The sequence below is a fragment of the Garra rufa genome, chromosome 11 (genome assembly GCF_049309525.1).
Source record: "Garra rufa chromosome 11, GarRuf1.0, whole genome shotgun sequence".
NCBI lineage: Eukaryota > Metazoa > Chordata > Actinopteri > Cypriniformes > Cyprinidae > Garra > Garra rufa.
Window position 1 is genome coordinate 11141931 of NC_133371.1, and position 20765 is coordinate 11162695.

At 36.3% G+C, this 20765-nt stretch overlaps 1 protein-coding gene across 2 annotated transcripts in view; it reads left to right on the forward strand.

Moving 5' to 3' along the window:
* Positions 1 to 20765, forward strand: part of ppp1r37 (protein phosphatase 1, regulatory subunit 37) — a 76736-nt gene that overhangs the window by 50597 nt on the left and 5374 nt on the right. For both annotated transcript variants that reach the window (XM_073850469.1, XM_073850470.1), the window contains 7 exons: positions 3899 to 4018; positions 4104 to 4254; positions 5726 to 5881; positions 5990 to 6102; positions 14103 to 14244; positions 14363 to 14529; positions 15627 to 16971. In XM_073850469.1, coding sequence (XP_073706570.1) covers positions 3899 to 4018; positions 4104 to 4254; positions 5726 to 5881; positions 5990 to 6102; positions 14103 to 14244; positions 14363 to 14529; positions 15627 to 16971 — 2194 coding nt within the window. The remainder of the gene's footprint in view (positions 1 to 3898; positions 4019 to 4103; positions 4255 to 5725; positions 5882 to 5989; positions 6103 to 14102; positions 14245 to 14362; positions 14530 to 15626; positions 16972 to 20765) is intronic.

Sequence of the window (20765 nt, forward strand, 5' to 3'; positions counted from 1 at the left end):
ACTGTTCTTCAGAAAAATCCTTAAGGTTCTGCAAATGTTTCAGTTTTCCAGCATTTATGCATTTATTTACCCTTTTCAAGCAGTGACTATGATTTTGAGATCCATTTTTACACACTGAGGACAATTGAGGGATTCAAACACAGCTATTCAAACAGTCACTGATGCTTCAGAAGGAGAAACAATGCATTAAGGGCCGGAGGTGAAAAATTTTGAATTTGAAGATCAAGGTAAATTGTACTTATTTTGTCTTCAGAGAAACAAGAAAGTTGCTTCCAACGGCCAGCATTAAAGGTAAAAATATATATGTATTTTTAACAACATAAGAAAAAAGTTAGACAACATCATCCTGTTCAAAAGTTTTCACCCTCCTGGCTCTTAATGCATCCTTTTTCCTTCTGGAGCATCAGTGAATGTTTGAACCTTTCTTAACAGTTGTGTTTGAGTCCCTCAATTGTCCTCAAGCCAGACACGCACTGCGATTTTGGCCACAATTTGGCCGTTTGAGACAAATTTTGAAAATCCTAAAAGATTCCTATAATCCTAGGCAGTGGTGTAGTCTAGTTGTTTGTAGTGAGTATACTGTGATTTTTCCCTCCCAGCCTCATATTTGACCCATCCCAGAGCAACACCCGAAACGCCATCACAATTAATGCATACAGGATGCATCTATATGTAATTGAGAGCATTCTGAAACACTACTTATGTGTTATCAACATGTTGATTTATTTTTTGCAAGTTTTTTGAGCTGTCAATTTTAAACGCACATTTAGGGGTGCAAGTTGGAACTATTATTATTTTTCTTGCATCTGCAGAGCTGCCAACTTTTAAGTTGGAGTAAGAGTTCCCACAACAGAGTTGCCCTAGGGGGGTCCGGGGGCATGGTCCCCCGTAAGAAAATTTTGTACATTTTACAGTTAAATTCATCTATTTAGTGCACTTTGAGAATTCACAATTAAGATCAATACAGTTTCAGTGTGCAAACTAAACAAAGAAAAAAGCTACTGAATCGACTTGATCTTGAGGTTTAAAAGGGACTCAATCCCATTTTTAGTTGTGATATGGTGTCTCAGTCTAAATTACTCTCATACTGGTATATTTAGTAAGCAAACAAATTAGAATATAATGATAATAATATTATATTATTATTCTTACGACAATAGTACTGGAAAACAATTGTGTAAAATAAATGAAAATGAGTATTTCTCATATCTTATTTTACCTTATTCTACAGTAGGGAAATTACACTTTTCTCTTAACTTCTTAACTTCAGTAGGGCTTAAAACGTAGCCATATCTGCCACTTTAATCATGATACAAACAAATTTTTGTGGTGATTTGAGGAAATTTACCAGCCATAAATATATATATTTTTTCCTGGCCATGAAACTGTTTTTGCAGTTGCTGCTTCTACTAATGAAACATTTTTAATTATAAAGTAATAATAATAATAAATTGAAAATTAGAACTAAACACTGCATTTTAATCATGATACAAACAAGATGCTACACACATGTAGCATGAGCAGTTTTTTTATTTATTTAAATTTGATTTTATTTGAAGCAAAAGCCGAATGGCCTGACTTCAGCATTGTGAAATTATATATATATATATAAAATGTCATACTGTGTTTTTTGTATCATAAAATTATGTTAAAAAAAACAAATATGATAATCACTAAAAACGACTCACTTAAATTAATCGCAAAAGTCCCTTTGTAATCAATGAACCGCTTATTTACAGTGAGAGGACTGGCAAGGCAAAAAAAATCTGGCTTTTAGAGGTGAGTGAATTCAGAACGTAATGGCCAATCACAGGCGTTCTAGATCAACAGATATGTCTGTGATTGGCTACATTGCTCAACGCTACGAAAACACGTTGTCTTTTGGCGATTTCAAGAGTACAACCACAAATACGGAGCCTTTACCAAATTTGTTTAGGCAGTATCTTATTACAGTTTTAACTGAGGGTGCTTTTGACTGCGTGAGAAAATGGATGTGTGGCGTGAAAGCGTGTGAAAAGTGTCAATTGCGCGAGTTGCCAGCCCTGTGCAGTATCACACGAAGCGGCAGTAGCTTCAAGGACAGGCTTGTGAAAACACTGAAAGAGTGTAATTTGAGTCTGTTTTAGTTTCATAATTCATATCTCATTTACTGGTTTGCGTAACTTGATTTCAAACTCGTGCCGAGAATCGCCACATCAAGTCAAACAATACACCTCGCTAGACAGACCTGGTTAATTTATGAATGAAAGTGTGAAAATTATGTCACAATACCATGTTGTTACGTATCCTCATGCTTTTTAAAGTGGGTATACGCAAATCCTTGACCTTTTCTAGTGGGTATACGGCGTATACCTGCGTATCACGTAGACTACACCACTGATCCTAGGCTAAAATCTGTAGTCGTTGATCGTTAGTTTGACATGTTCACTGACAGCCGATTAATGGCTTTTGCAATCAGATTTGACCTCTGATGAAATTCTGGCAATTTTAGAAGATTTGGCGCACAGTCCTGCAGTGTGACATCTCCTTTGATGAGCGCCAAACTGTCTTAATTTTTCATTATCAGAATTAATGCTAGAGATTTCTTCTATCCACATAATCTCCGGCGCTCCCATCCTCCGCTCATGGAACTCATCTGATATGTTGCGTTTGCTATGATAAACACCAGTTGCGCTGCTGTTTTCATGTTTCATCTTAAATACGCCGGTATTGCAGCCGTTTATATACTTTTCATAATAACCAACATTTCAGCCCAGCGTGTAATGCAGCTCACAGTTACTGAACGTTTATAGGTTGATAATGTAAAACTACGGACAAGTTTGCTTGACTGTCATACAGTCTGACATTAATAACAACCGAGATCCCACAGTGTGACATGATCAGTATGTTCGTACAGTCTGACAAGTACAATCCTAAAAGACTTTTAAAAAATCGCATGGGGTGCGCACGGCTTCAGTGTGAAAAGATGGATCTCAAAATCATACAGTCACTGCTGGATAGGGTTCAAATATGCAAAAGATGCTGGAAAACTGAAGAAGCTGCATGACCTGGTGGATTTTTCTGAAAAAAAGTTTAACTGTTCAGAACAAACAAGGGGCTCATGAACAACCATCACAAAACAAAACAAAAAAACAGTCATAAGTCATCGAGGTAACCACACACAGTATTAAGAACCACGGGTTGTCTTTTGAACTATATGTAAACATTTTTCATTTTGTATAAAATATCTTACTCAGGACGGTACTAAATAAAAAGTAACATGCATTTTGTACGATCTCTCTTATTTTGTTAAAATTATTCACATTTTCACAGATTCTGCAAGGGGTTCAAAAACTTTTGCATGCCACTGTATATTTGTAGCAATAGCCAAAAACACACTGTATTGGTCAAAATGATTAGGATATTAAATAAAGATCATGTTCTATGAAGATGTTTTGTATTTTCCCTTTGTTAAATATATAAAAACTTTATTTTTGATTAGTAATATGCATTGCTAAGAACTTGTGTTGATTTTCTCTCTATTTAGATTTTTTTGCACTCTCAGATTTTCAAATAGCTGTATCTTAGCAAAATATTGTCATATCCTAACAAACAAAACAACAATAGAAAGCTTATTTATTCAGCTGTATCAATCTCAGTTTCAAAAATTGACCATTATGTTGGTTTTGTAGTCCAGGGTCACATATATATGTGTGTGTGTGTGTGTGTTTTCCTTATCAGTTTCTGAACAGGTGCAGCAGGTTGTTGTCATAGTAACTCAGGTTGTCAGATGTGTTTGTGTTTGCATCTCTTTCGTAATCTCCTTATCCCGAATAAACACAAACCAGACTGCTATTAATTCACTCTGTATTCTGAAATGCTGTACAGAATAAAGAGTGTGCCTCTTTCTGTCTCTCAGGGAGCATCATCTTTGTTCGATATGATAGAGTACTATGAATCCGCCACTCATCTCAACATCTCCAGCAACAAGCACATCGGCACACGCGGCTGGCAGGCCGCCGCTCACATGATGAGGAAGGTTAGGCTTTAGTTACAGTCATTTCACACATTTATGTAGTGTTGAACTCTTCATTTTAACCCTTCATGTGTCTGTGTTCATCCAGACGAGCTCTCTGCAGTACCTGGATGCCCGTAACACCCCACTGCTGGATCATTCTGCTCCATTCGTAGCCAGAGCTCTGCGGATCAGCGGCAGTCTGACCGTCCTGCACTTGGAGAACGCCGGCATCTCAGGACGACCGCTTATGTTGCTGGGTAATGAATGGAAAAAACAGTGATCAGAAACACGGTGGATATTAACCCCATAAAACCTACTGTATCATATGTGACCCTGGACTCCAAAGCCAGCCTTATGTAGCAAATCCAACAATACATTGTATGGGTTAAAATTATGAATTTTTCTTTTATGCCAAAAATCATTAGGATATTAAGATCACGTTCCATGAAAATATTTTGTAAGTTTGTAAGTATATCAAAACTTCATTTTTGATTAGTATATGCATTGCTAAGAACTTAATTTGGACAACTTTAAAGGTGATTTTCTCAATAATTTGATTTTTTTGCACTCTCAGATTGCCGATTTTCAAATAGTTGTATCTCAGCCAAATATTGTCCTATCCTAATAAACTATACTTCAATAGAAAGCTTATTAATTAAATTTGTATGACTGGTTTTGTGGTCCAGGGTCACATATTTGATGCACAGATTTTGAAGGGCTTTAAATTATCAACATGATCAGAACTTTGCTGAAACACGTGCCTTATGTTGTCAGATTGATAGTTTATAGATTTTAGTATAACTGTACAACCTACGACCTTCAGATTGTGCTTCTTGTGTCTTTTTGCTGTGTTTTTTATACTATAAATGTAAGAGCAACCTATATTGTTTATATTTTTGCTAATAATTCAAAATGAACACTGAACTGAATCAACTTTTTATTTTTTATTTTTTAGAAAAAAAAACATAAATTTAGTGTAATTCTTTGTTAAATACCACATTTGATGCATCTAGCTTGTCTGATTAGAGTATGGAGGTTAAAATAGTAAATTTTATTCTACATTTTATTCAGAGATGCAAATATATGCAATTTTGTGCAGACGCTGATTATTTATATGGCAAAAAAGTTACAATTTTGATCCTGTTAATGTAAATCAATGAGATCTTTATAACAGTGTAACAAACTACTTACATAAAATTATATAAACCGGTTGTCACTTATTAGTATATCTCCCAATAATGTCTTAGTAAGATGATATTTTAATGATTAGTTGTATGATCAACACATAATACAAAGCAAAACAATAATGATTGAGAGATCAAATAAATTCCTCATTGGAGATGATCATATTTGAGACTCGTTCATACGTGATTTTTCTAAAAATCAATTGATAATCAAGTAAAGTTAAGCTACCTTAGTCTAGAAAGTGTTCATCTTAAAATGTTTCTGTAGTTATTCTTATATTTACTTTAAAAATTTAGTTAAAAATCCCCAGCAAAAAGGCATGTGAACCACCTCAAGGTGGACATTTGTACGATTATACTAAAAGGCCTTCTTGATAAAGTAAAAACTATCAATAAAAGAACAGCAACAGGTTTATCAATTTTGATCATTTAGAGACCATACAAATGTATGTATCATTTACAGAGTGGACTTCATGTTAAACATTTTCCCAAAATAAAATATGAATGAAGCAATTAACTCAACTTGTGTCATATGTGTATTCAGCCACAGCACTGAAGATGAACATGAACCTCAGAGAGCTGTATTTGGCTGAAAACAAGTTAAACGGTCTGCAGGATTCAGCTCAGTTGGGGAATCTGCTGAAGTTCAACTACAACATCCAGATTCTAGACCTGAGAAACAATCACATACTGGACTCAGGTCTGATATCTTCCTCCCTCCCTGTTGCCATGTCTTGCTTTATTGGTCTGCTACTTTAATTGTGTTTGAATTTGTCGTTCAACCATTTGTATTTGCTCATTTCCTCAGGGTTGGCATATATATGTGAGGGTCTGAAGGAACAGAGGAAGGGTTTGGTCACTCTTGTGCTCTGGAACAACCAGCTCACACACAATGGCATGGGATACCTGGCCGCCGCTTTGGTAAACACACACTCACAACGACGTCACAAACGTTTCCATGAACAAATCCACACCTTTAGGGCTTATTAAAACCAAGAGCAATTCAACAAGGAAAAGTGAATGGCCAACGGATTTTGTCCCAAAACTATTCACATCAACTATTCAACACTAATTTGTTAATAACAGGTGTGTAAACCCTGAAAGAAAAAGGGGTTAAGCTTCATTTGAAAGGGTTTTTGTTAGTGTAATTATACGATTAAAGCAGTTCACTTCCAGAACAAAAAAATTACAGATAATTTAGTCACCCCCTTGTCATCCAAGATGTTCATGTCTTTCTTTCTTTAGTCGTAAAGAAATTGTTTTTTGAGGAAAACATTTCAGGATTTCTCAACATATAGTGGACTTCTATGGTTCCCCCGAGATTGAACTTCCAAAATGCAGTTTAAATGCAGCTTTAAAGAGCTCTAAACGATCCCAGATGAGGAAGAAGGGTCTTATGTAGTAAAACGATTGGTTAGTTTCTAAAAACAAAAAAACAAAATTGAAAATTTATATACTTTTTAACCTCAAATGCTCGTCTTGTCTAGCTCTGCGTGAACACTGTGTATTCCGGTTCAAGACAGTTAGGGTATGTCGTCAAACTCCCATCTCATTTTTTCCTCCAACTTCAAAATCGTCCCACGTTGCTGTTTTACCTATATCTGTAAAGGGTGTCTGATCTTTGCACGTTCATTTTTGTAAACACTGGGTCGTATTTCTGCAGCGATGTAGGGCGATTTTGAAGTCGGAGGAGAAAATGAGATGGGAGTTTTTCGACATACCCTAACTGCCTTGAACCAGAATATACAGAGTACAGGCAGAGCTAGACAAGACGAGCATTTGAGGTTAAAAAGTACATGAATTGTTAGAAAATTAGAAAATAACTGGTTTTACTAGATAAGACCCTTTCTTCCTTGGCTGGGATCATTTAGAGCCCTTTGAAGCTGCATTTAAACTGCAGTTTGGAAGTTCAAACTCGTGGGCACCATTGAAGTCCACTATATGGAGAGAAATCCTGAAATGTTATCCTCAAAAAACAATTTCTTTACGACTAAAGAAAGAAAGACATGAACATCTTGGATGAGAATGGGGTGAATACAGTATCTGTACATTTTTGTTCTGGAAGTGAACTTCTCCTTCAAGTATTAGGTAATATTAATTAACAATATGGTTAGGATGTTTTAGGGTTAGTTAAATAATGCATGCAACATGTTACAAGGGAACTTTAAAATAAAACATTATAGAAATAGAATTGTGTACTACATAAGTACAATTGCCTAAATTTTGATGATTTAGTAAGGAAAAATAGTAGTAATGTTATATTGTTGTATTAATCACTTAATTGATGACAATTAATTTACTAATTCATAACAGGGCTTTATCTAACAATTATTTTTCGCAAAAGGCTAATCAGATGATTATTTGGATTATTATCCACCTATTCATTTTTTTTTTTTCTAAATTGTCCATTTACAAACAACTTTTAACAGAAAATATTTGTTGACAATTTTTTTTGTTGACTAATCATTTCAGCTCTAGTTTAGTAACGGTTTTCCTGCAATAGCAGTGTTTTTACTGTTGTATTTGTACTGTTGTAAATTAGGGATGGGACGATAAATCGATTCATGGATCGATCTTCCCAATGCATCGCATTTCTTTTTGGAATCGATTCTGAGCTTAGATTTTAAGAGCAGATGGCGCTTTAATCTAGTTTTTATCCACACACTAAGAGCACTTGTGCGTTCAGCTGTGTCAATGTAATTTCACCTCTGCTCAGAATTGCTTTTAACGTAAACACAGCCCACTGTAAGCACCCTTGTAATTTGCTTCAACCTTTTCGAATTGTATGAATGATTGTTTTTTTGTTCAAGTGGGTGTAAGCATTTGGAAACAAGTAGAGCACGGCAGTTTCTAAATCAAGCAGTGCCATCTGCTTTTCAAAACTAAGCTCAGAATCGATTTGAGATAGAATTGTGATGTGTTCGGAAAATCTCAGAATCGATGCAGAATCATTTCTTGATTTATTGTCTCATCCCTAATTTAAATGATGCTGCAAGTTAGATGTACCTACAATATCAGCATCCCAACAGGACAGAAGAAAATGTAATGTTTGGTCCATATTAAGCATTATTTTGACATTAAATCTTTTTATTGTGATAATTCACACTTGAATAGGTGTTAAAAGGAGAAGTCCGGTGTGATATTGACCTAAAGTGTATTGAATCATGATACCGAGTGTGAACGTACCTTGCATATTTCATCTCGGTTTGTGTCCAGCTGTCCGAAATCTGGGGTCAGTTATCCGATGCTCACAACAGGCTGTCTATGAGAGTGAATAGGGCATCGGAAAAGCCATGTAAATAAATCACTGTTTTACGCCATTTACGAGGCACAAAGTAGCTCCACACTTCATCGGTAGACTTCCTAGGGCCCTGACATTTAAAACGAGACATTGAGAACTCAGAAAAAGCACCGGTAGTTTATTTACAAGAAGATTTATACAGACATCTTCCACCAGGAACAGACCGGTCGCCGCCATCTTAAATGTAGTCACGATAAGTCGAGTGTCGAGCACGAAGGAAACTACAACCTGATACCATAGATATATATACGTAGATGCCTCATTAGCGACTGTTTCTATGGGCCGTTATACGTAAGCCATCCGCCATTTCACTGCGGTCTACTTGACGTCATTCACCCATAGATCTCATAGCAATCACTGAATATTCGAAATGCCACAGTCCTGCACAGCCGTTGGTCTGCGAACCTACAGTATGGTGAATGACGTCAAGTGGACCGTTCCAATATGGCGGACGCATCTACGTGCTTGGAGCGGTCCAATGCGGTATCTATGTATATATATCTATGCCTGATGCGTTGATAACCTGGTAAATTCCTTGGTGCTCGACACTCGACTTATCGTGACTACATTTAAGATGGCGGCGACCGGTCTGTTCCTGGTGGAAGATGTCTGTATAAATCTTCTTGTAAATAAACTACCGGTGCTTTTTCTGAGTTCTCAATGTCTCGTTTTAAATGTCAGGGCCCTTGGAAGTCTACCGATGAAGTGTGGAGCTACTTTGTGCCTCGTAAATGGCGTAAAACAGTGATTTATTTACATGGCTTTTCCGATGCCCTATTCACTCTCATAGACAGCCTGTTGTGAGCATCGGATAACTGACCCCAGATTTCGGACTGCTGGACACAAACCGAGATGAAATATGCAAGGTACGTTCACACTCGGTATCATGATTCAATACACTTTAGGTCAATATCACACCGGAGTTCTCCTTTAAACTCAAACTAAAACAGAATATAAGTATTAGTTTCTTATAAAAATAACTGTTGTGGAACTTTTTAACTTTTTAAATGATAGTGTACCACTGTTTCCATTAAAACATAACCCTGCACAACTGTTTTCAAAATTGCTAAATGATAATAATCAGAAATGTTTCTTGAGCAACAAATCATCATATGTGACCCTGGACCACAATACCTGTCATTTTCTGAAACTGATATATCAATTTATATATATTTATTAGTGGTGGGCCGTTATCGGCGTTAACGTGCTGCGTTAACGTGAGACTTCTATCGGGCGATAAAAAAAATATCGCCGTTAATCTATTCTCAAAATTGGGTTGGGAGCTGGGTCTAAACTACGCAAGCTATGATGACTTTCACCTTGATAGTTTAACGCGGATGTATACCAAAGACTATAGAATATGGTCGCGCGTTTATGTCTCCTCCGCCAAAACACAGACGGGATCGCGTCGTCCTCCATTCATAAAAACCGAATCTACTATAGCGAAATGCCACGTAAATTCGTCGTTTTTTGGATTCATAAATCAAATATGGTCTGTCACTTAATTCAAATCGCGATATGGACTAGTGTCTGTGAAAACTGAAATGCAAAAAGACCGTTTTAATATGAATCCGGTATGTTCCGTTTGCCTAGCTGTATGTATGAAATTCATACTATGAATGGTGGAGACGCGCTTTTACTACACGCATACTGAAACACACGTGACGCTCCCGGTAATTTTTGGCATTTGCATCTCACATGAACAGATAAACTCAATCTCCAAAACTGCTGTGAGTGTCACTTATACCGTTTCATTTGAGAAAACTCGCATCATGTCATACTGTATACACAGAAACTTCACGGCAACCTGTCAAAATAAAAGTACGGGGTAACATGTTTAGTCATTATTTGGGTAGCACACATATTCTGAATGCCTTCAGCAGAATTCAAATTAGCCATTTTAATCTAGATTAATTCCAAGATTTAATCTAGATTAATCTAGATTAAAAAAATTAATCTATGCCCACCCCTAATATGTATATATCACAAGCTGAATAAATATGCTTTCTATGGATGTATGGTTTGTTAGGATTGGTCAATATTTGGTCGAGATACAACTATTTGAATATCTGGAATCTGAGGATGCAAAAAAATCTAAATATTGAGAAGATCGCCTTTAAAGTTGTCCAAATTAAGTTCTTAGCCATACATATTACTAATCAAAAAATTACTTTTGATGTATTTACGGAAGGATATTTACGAAGTATCTTCATGGAATATGATCTTTGCTTAATATCCTAATGATTTTTAGCATAAAAGAAACATCAATAATTTTGACCCATACAGTGTATTTTTGGCTATTGCTACATACCCATGCTGCTTAAGACTGAATTTGTGGTCTAGGGTTACATTATTAGAATGATTTCTAAAAAATTATATTAAATTATATTATGCTACTGGGCCATTGAATGCTTGAACCTGATTGGCTGACAAACGTTCTAATGGTGTGCATTATTTTCAGAGAAACGCACGGCGAACGTAGTTCCAAGCAGCACTTGACCACAGTACATGTCTATATCACTTTGCCACACAATTTCAGACAGATCCCAAAACAGCAAAATAACCAAAACCCACAACGGCACTGGCCAAACTAATAAATACAGTAAATAACAGGATAAAAACGACAGATTATTTCCATGTTTTGCCCAGAGGTTGCGTTAGACTTTTTCATTGTCTGTCATTTTGACGGACAGGCTGGTAAAAATTCCCTCATACTCTATTATTACCCGTCATTTTAATTTTCATATTATAATAATACATTTAATTGCTTTTATTTTTGTTCAAATTTTCAAATAATGAACCTACAATGCAAGCATACTGTATAGGTTTTTGCATTTATTTATGAAGAGAACAGATGAACAGAAACTGCATTACTTTTCGTGTTCAATACCACACTCAGCAGTGACAAAAACAACAAAACATGCTAGGACTGGGTAAAAAAAATCGATTTCTCGATTTGAGTAGATTCTAATTTTTATAGACTAATATTTCTTAAATCTTAATCGATCTTTCTGTATATGCTGTTTGTGAAGAGTAGGCTACATAGTGTGCCTCATTTGTTACTTTCAATATGAAAAAGTCTCAGATTTCAAATTCTGTCCGTTTCATTAGAAAATTCAAGTAATAAATACCGTTTTGGCGCTGTTTAATGTGGCATGATAGATCGCTGTAGCCTTAACTGGGTACTGGCCTGTGTGTGTAATCAAATGCATACCAAAGGATTCGTAAGAGTTTATTTTTTTGTTCTGGATAATGTGCTCTGCTGCAACACTGGAGCGCATTTGCCACCAACTGGACAGGGGTGGGAACAACAGTTACAAATTACAATAGATCACCCTGTGTGGTGTATTCCGTCAAAGTGACGGACAACCTTCAGATTTTTTCGTCACTGATTAAAAAATTCCGTCAATGACGGAAAATTTTCGGTTAACGCGACCTCTGGTTTTGCCACAATATTACGTTTTATGTACGGAAAGCACAAACTCATTTCTCCCACTCTCTCTCCCTTACGGACACACACACATACAGTTTGGACACGTGTTAGCATACACACTAATGTTGTTAGCGCTGCTCTGGCAATTAACAACTTAAAAAAGACACAACAGTTTTTACATGCGCGGTAACAACGGCGTGGTCTTGAAGAAAATGAACTTAAAGTTTAACTATTAGTAGAGACAATGCTGCCAGTCACCTTTGAGAGACACACAGACTTGAGAGAGGTAATTCATGCACTTAATCTCTCTCTCCCTCTCTCTTTCTGTCTGTCTGCCTGTCTGTCGGGCTGTCTGAACATCATTATTAACTGCATTAGTTTGCTATCAACGACTCAAGTGTCGTTACTAGGTCTAAAATGACGTTTTGGAATTAGCAACGGAGGCATTGGATGAGCTGCGTAAGAAATTAATCCTACTCACAGGTGTTTTAAGGACAAAAACGGGACGAATGTCTTGAAATATATCATCTGATCAATGTCTTGAGGTGTGGTAACAGTAGTATAAGCGGAATAATTGACTTCGGTCCGTTTAATTCTACGAAAATAGAATGCATTGTTTTCTAAGAATTCAATGGCCTGTCGTAAATTATTCCTTACATAATATTTTTACAATATCACAATTTAATGTATTTTATATTCAAATAAATGCAGCCTTTATGAGCTTAAGAGACTTCTTTCAAAAGACGACAAACAAAAGCCCATTATTCCTCTTTGTAAAATGACCCATAATTAGGGATGCAACGATACCTTTTTTTCTAAACCGATCCGATCCGATACCAAAAATTCTGATACATGCATGAGTGCAATCAAATTCATAAATTCATATTAAGATTAATGTTTTAAAATAACATTTTGACAACAGAAATATTACAGATATAAATAACTGAACAGATCTGCCAGCAGATGGCGGCAAGACACTGATTTAATTACTGAATCATTTCATTCATTTGATTCGTTTGAACGGATGGTTCATTCAGGAATAAAGCAAGTGACTCTCTGTTTGAATGGGAAATTGAATCATTTCACTAGATTCGTTTAAAAACGCAAGTTCATTCATAAACGAAACACCGCTGTGTTTGAGTGGAGATGCGCTGCGGCTCAGTTGTGACTTGTTTCAGATTACTTTTGACGACGAAATAGAGCAAAATCAGGCAATAGTGTTATAGCCAGACAATGCAAGTCATTTAATAATAACTTCTTATTTATTTAACTGCTGTATTAAACAATCGCAAAGTCCTTGTGTTCTTTAGCGTGATGGTTTTGAAGATGCTTGATTAAATTTGTGGTGTTGTAATTCGAAACACTACTTCCACCTCTTGAAACTTTGACTTTGCAAATATTACAATTTGCAGTGCTACTAGCTGCTGTATCAAGAGTAAAATATTTCCAAATCAGGGACATGTTTATCGCGCTGAGGTAGACTTTGCTTTTAAAAGTTCCCTCTGAACTCGCCTCTCACACTCACGTCACATGTGGTTGTGTAAGCAGCGCAATGTATTTTAAATGTATTTTATTTTTAAGGCAATGTTTTAAAATAATTGTGTTCTTGTATAAATTAGTATAGTTTTTACAGTAGTATTTCTTGCTATTTATTTAATCAAACTCTGGTAACGGTATCGAATTTGGATCGGTCACGCATCACAGATATCCGATCCATTCAAAAAGCTTGGATCGGCGTCGACACCGATCCAGAGTATCGGATCGATGCAACCCTACCCATAATACAGCACATCCACCCCAAACACATGAGAATGAGATGAAGACGAGAGCATGTTCCCATTCAGTCAGATGGTCATTATGGAGATTGAAAGATTGCTGTGCGTGTCTGCCAGCTGCTGACCTTGCAGCGCTCGTGTTTACGTGTATCCTGCCTACTTTTTGTTAATTAAAGACAAAACACACACGCACGCACACACACATTTGCACAGCCTTGTGTATAATGCACTGCAGTCTGTGCTGATCTTCACAATAGGCTATGTGGTTTTACAGCAGTGTCTAAGTGTGTCTCACAGCAAAAGACTATTAATCCTTCTGCAAAAGGTGTTCACACTGCACAGTTAATCCACTTTCAGTTTTTTCTTATTACTTTCCACTTGTACTGATCTCTTTTCCTCTCTGTTGCTGTAGCCATTCACTCAAAGCTTGGAAACACTGAACCTTGGGCATAACGCGGTTGGGAACGAAGGAGTGCACAAACTCAAAGACGGTCTCATAGCAAACCGGTCCATCCTCAGACTGGGTCTGGCCTCAACCAAACTCTCCTGTGAAGGTAAGATCTGAAGTGAAACATGATGTTACTGTACATGTAAACAGTACATTTTTCTTCAAATGGAGATGATGTTGAATTTTGGAGCTGAGCTTAATTGATGTGTTTGTTTATATGATAGGAGCGGTCGCTATCGCAGAATTCATTGCGGATAGTCCGAGGCTCCTACGGTTGGACATGCGAGAGAATGAAATCAAGACTGGAGGTCTCATGGCTCTTTCCCTCGCCTTTAAAGTCAACACATCTCTGCTCCGACTTGACCTGGACCGAGAGCCCAAGAAAGAGACGGTGAGTGTTTGTTAAATGGGAACGGAGAAGGATTTAGCTTAATAGACCAATTTGGAGTAGACGTCACAGTTATGTCACTTGCAGCTGCGTAAATTGTGGTGGCAGAAAATCACTGGTAACAAGTGGAGGGAAATGGGTAAAATCCATGGAATAAGAAAAACAAATTGTCAAGATGTCGGAATCAAAATGCTAATCAATTCTACAGGATACTGTCATCAAAGATGCCATTTAAAGCTAAACATAGACATTTAAACGGACAGATTAATTTATGAAACCTGCTATGATTACTCTACCTTTAAAGCATAAATATTATTTAAACAATAGATTTAGATAATATTCACATATGCAGTTCATAGGGGGCATTATATTAGCCCTATACAGTGTTGGGGAAAATTACTTTTAAAAGTAATGCATTACAATATTGAGTTACTCCCTAAAAAAGTAACTAATTATGTTACTTAGTTCACTTTTTTTATATCCTCACTTTTTTTTCTTACAAATGCAAGTTTCTATCTCCTTTTTCAGACTATATAACTCAATTTAATTCAATAATAGCGAGTTTATCAGTTCTGGGGAGGAAAAATCTGTAAGTGTGAGATGTAAACTCATTCTCATCAGAATTGCGAGATATAATCTCGGAATTGCGAAAATGTCAGAAAGTAAAGTTTTGAAATATAAACTCTAATTTACCTATTGGACCTATCCGAGCAGTGTTTATTGGTGGTTTTAAAGAATAAAAGATTCTGCACCAAATTTGACTTTTGGGGGTTGAATAATTTTGAACATGAATGTTTAAAGCCAATTTGATAATTTTTTGTATTATTCACCAACTTAAATTCTCAGAATTACTCAAATGTGTAATAATAAACATTCTCTAATTGTGTACTGATGCCTTTGTTGAATTGTTTTCACTTTTTTTTTTTTTTCTCTGCAGCAAAATGTCTTGCAGGTCAATCATTTTGATTGCCGTACATATAGAAACGTGTATTTTTTTTTTCATGAACTATGCTAATTAAATACCACAGTGTTCAGAAAATGCATCTGTGTCACTGACCTTTTCATTGCATAACTGCACTGCATCTATTTTTCTCTCACAGGTGAAAAGTTTCATTGAGACACAGCGCGCCCTGCTGGCAGACATTCAGAATGGCTGCAAGAGGAACTTCATCCTGGCCAAAGAGAAGGAAGAGACAGAACAGAAGATGCGGCAGTCGGCTTCAATGGCCGAAATTGCCACGGAGGACCAAACGCATGAGGAAGAAGATGCATCTGCTGAAAAAAGCGTGGAAGAAAACACCCCCATTCAGGCAGACGTAACTGATAAAGGCAATGTATCTGAGACCAAAGAGGTCAATGATCAAAAACCGACACTACAAGATGACTCAGACTCGGACACCGAGGATGAGGAAGTAGCAGAGGAGTCGAGCACTTCTGCGAAGACCGCATCTCCCATACCGATTCCTGCAATAAACACCTCTAAGCCTGTGCCCTCAACGCCTCCTCCAACAGAAGCTCCAACGGGAATCACAGTGACCGAAGCCAGCACTGTCACCGGAGCCCCACCATCTCCTGGCCGCTGCTTTTCGGTGTCTAGTCCCGGCAGAGGACACAAAATCTTTATGGTAACACGTGTAGAAAGCCCTCCGGAGCAGCAACATACTGCATTTACGAAAGTCTTCGGTGATAGGGCAGCAAAGAGCCAAACATCTGCAACACCCAAACAAACTGATATAAAAGCACCTTTAGAAGCATCTTCAGAACTGCCTGAGCAGAAATCAACAGCACCTGAGCTCAGCACTTTCACATCACATGCAGGAAAAACACCAGCGCCTGTTGAAGAGCTCAACACGTCACTTGCGGATAAGCAGGAGAACGTAAAGGAGTCTCAAGTGTCACTGTCAGAAAGCACACAGGAACCTGCTACGCCATTTGAAATCCAGAAGGATTCTGTCGATCAGACTCACTTAGAGCAGCTGTTGACTGTAAATACAAAGACAGAAGTGCCACAAGAGACACAAAATGTAAGCGAGAATGACCAGACGTTCCCTTCTCACACTGAGCAGAAACAGGAATCAAATCCCATCCAAACAGAGCCATCAGTTTCAGGACAATCCCAGGATGAGACACTAAACCCAGAAGCTGAACCAAGTCCAGAACAGCTAAAGGAAGTTCAGCCAGGTGGTAACGGAGAGCAGTCCAGTGAACAGCAACAGGCTGAGCAGATGGAACCTTCACCGGAGGTCACAAGAGTTCATGAACCCCTCAATGAAGAAAGCTGCAGCGCCCGAGCGGGATCTCCTGATGAAAGCTGCACTGAAGAAGCCGAAGGTCATCCTGCTGTGAGTACGGGAGCAGTGCTGCCCAATGGGCTGAAGCCAGAATTTGCCTTTCACCTGCTCGAGGCAGAGGGACCCAAACCTACCAGCTGCATCATGGAGCACGGTGAGTTGCACTGGATTGACTCGTATTCCACTGCTTCATTCCATAATGTTGGAGCACATTTATTTTGATTAAATGATACTTCTGTGATTCCAAAGACCTGTTCACACCAATTCGGATGAAATAATACGACTAGATAAAAAAATAAATATTCCCATACAATATTACGCACAATAACGCCTTAAACACCTTAAAAAATCTTTGCTGTAAATGTAACTACATTTTCTTTATTTTGAGACAGACAGTGACAGTAACATTTCACTGTGGTATTGAAGTGAAAGTACTATCAACATGCAGCTCAAGTGAATTATATTTGTTTAAATGTGTTTGTTCAGTGTAATATTTATTTATACACAATAATTCCTGAGTCTTTGAGTGACATGGAAAAAAACAGCCTAATTTTCTTGTATCATTTGTTATTAAACCAATCTTCCCTGCAACTGTGTATATTTAACGACTGATACGTCATGATAACAGCATTTTTAAAATGAGTTATGATTATACATATGTATATATTGTTTAAATCTTCTAAGTGATTTATGAAAAACAGTCTAATTTTCTTGATATACAGTTGAAGCCAAGTTTATATACACCTTGCAGAATCTGCAAAATGGTATTTATTTTACCCAATGAGAGGGATCATACAAAATGCATGTTCTTTTTTATTTAGTAATGACCTGAATAAGATATTTCTCAAGTTGAATCTATAAAAATTACATAATTCAAAAGTTTACATACACTTGGTTCTTAATACTGTGTTCCTACCTGAATGATCCACAGCTGTGGATTTTGTTCCACTCTTTTGTTTAGTGTTAGTCGTTCATGAGTCCCTTGTTTGTCTTGAACAGTTTAAACTGCCCACTTTTCTTCAGAAAAATCCTTCAGGTCACACAAATTCTTTGGTTTTTCAGCATTTTTTGTGTATTTAAACCCTTTCCAACAATAACTGTATGATTTTGAGATCCATCTTTTTACTCATATGCAACTATTACAGAAGGTTCAACACTTACTGATGCTTCAAAAGGAAAAACGATGCATTAAACTTTTGCATGGAATAATATGGATGTATACATTTCTTATTTTGCCTAAAAATCATATATATTTTTTTCATTTAGTACTGCCCTTCAGAAACTACAGAAGATACTTGCATGTTCCCCAGAAGACAAAATAAGTTTAAATTTTCCCTGATCTTCAAATTTAAAGTTTTCACCCCCGGCTCTTAATGCATCATGTTTCCTTCTGAAGCATCAGTGAGTGTTTGAATCTTCTGTAATAGTTGCAGTCCCTCAGTTGTCCTCAGTGTGAAAGGATGGATCTCAAAATCACACAGTCATTGCTGGAAAGGGTTCAGATAAACAAAAATGCTGAAAAACCAAAGAATTTTTGGGACCTGAAGGATTTTTCTGAAGAACAGCGGATAGTTTAACTGTTCAGGATAAACAAAGGACTCATTAATTACTATCACTAAACAAAAAAAAACTATTAAGAATCAAGGGGATGTAAACTTTTGAACGGGGCCATTTTTCAAATATTATTTTTCTCCTGTGGACTATATGTAAACTTATTTTATGTGAAATATCTTATTTAGGTCAGTACTAAATAAAAAGTAACATGCATTTTGTATAATCTCTCTTATTTTGGTAAAATAGTTAAGTTAGCATATTCTGCAATGTGTATGCAAACTTTTGACCTCAACTGTAATTTATTTAAAAAACACCAATGTTGCAATTTTTATTTAATTGCAACTACCCTAGTTTTATTTAGAGACTGATATCACTATAAGTAATGATAACACAGGTCATGTTATTACGAAATGCCCATTTAGCGGAAGATTCGTCAAGCTGATTCAAACTTGTAACACACGAATGTACGAGTCTTTCTGAGTAATTCGTGAAAAAGTGTGTATCTACACTCACTTCCTTTCAAAGCAGTTATCACTGAAATGAATACTATTAGCAGTTCTTATAGTGAGTCATGTTTATTCAGAGAAACTGTTCAGAGTTAATTCGTTTGAAGATTAATCAGGTCGATTCAAAACAAGAACACCTGAATTTGTAAGTATGAGTGAATCATGAATAAACTGGCTCATTTCCTGTAAATTATGTAGTATTAAAAATAAATATGGCATTACTAAAATTAAGTCAGATTTGCTCAGAAACTGTTCATTCAGTGGAAGATTTAAACAATAACGCTTCAATTTGTGTGTTTTTCTGAGTGGTTAATGACAAAAAAATACTTTTCTTGTTAATCGGACTATACTGGTCACGTATTTATTTTGTGTGCAGCTCAAGTGTTTTCTTCCTAGTAGTGTTGTCACGGTACCAAAATTTCAGTATTCGGTACCAATACCATTGAAAATCCACGGTTCTCGGTACCAATTTCGGTACCAATGCAAAACACAATAACATATTAGTTGAGCAACACACAATTTTTTATTAATAAAGTTGAACAAAAAAAAAAAATGTACAAAAAAAAAAAAAACTGCCATTCTTTATACTTAAAATTTTGTTAACATTTTTTCCACAGGTTAAAAAAGTATTTCAAGGATTGTAAACATTTTAGTAATTAAATAACATCTAAATAAATTACAGGAATAAAAAAAATGTAAACAAGCTTCACCCAAAAGTTTGTCATATTTCTGCTTCTGCTGAAAAACATCTGTACTGTCTGTTTTGGAGTTCGCTGGGGTCTTTCATGATCTTCCTCAATCTGCAGCTGTAAAAAGAAAATATAATATACTTAAGTAAAGCAGTGGGCTAAGTCTGACCAGATGCGACATTAGATCATTGACACCAGCAAAAATAAATGAATTTTCAGTAAATAACAAACCTCAGCTGTTATAATAAATTTAGATAAGATTACATATATTAAGACGAGTGTCTATCACAGATGAAAACTGCAGTATTAAAAACACTTTGTTTTCATTTATTAGATAACATCGCCTAACAATAAACAGTAGTTACATGGCAATTATTCTTCGTGAGGTTAGGCTAATTTCAACATTTACTAATGCATAAAATCATGTTAATCTGTTAAACATGAACAAACATGAATTAATGTTGTAAAAATATATTGTTCACTTACTCTAAGTTTATGTTAGATGATGCATGAATTTGATCATTGTAAAGTATTACCAAACTAAACAGGGGGATAAAACGTGTTTTATTTGATTGTACTTTTACTTAATCCAAACTGCATTCATATTTATTATTAAAAAGCTTTTTAAACCTGCTAGAGTTATCCAGCCAAGAATAAGTCTAGAACGTTTTCTGACAGACTGATATTAAGGACATAAACATTGTTAACGACACATTTGTTCTTTCTCTAACACATATTTTGGATACACATGTCATTTGTGTAAAAAATAGTAAATACATCATGTCCTTATTTTTTTACTCTAACAAATGTTATAGGAGCGTTGTTTCAAATTCATTAAGGCCAGCATATTAGCGTTAGCCGCGCTTATGCTAACGATTCACTACACAAACGGTGATGTTTAGTTCAGTCTGACATTCAAATTAAAATATGCAGTAATGTTCGTGACAGAAGCTCTAAATATGAAATTAAAATGAAACTTACCTTGCTTGAACTCTTTCATTTGATCGCGGAGTCGGTCTTTGAAGTCTTTTGTCCTTTCGAGAGAACCTAGACGACATCTTTGCAAATAGTTTTTTCATGATCTCTGATGTTCGATTTGTTCAGCCGCAAATCCAAAATATTTGGAGTAAGTCTGGCTCTTGTTTGTTAACAAGTGGATTCAGAGCCGCGGCATCAGCAGCACAACAGGTGCTTTAATG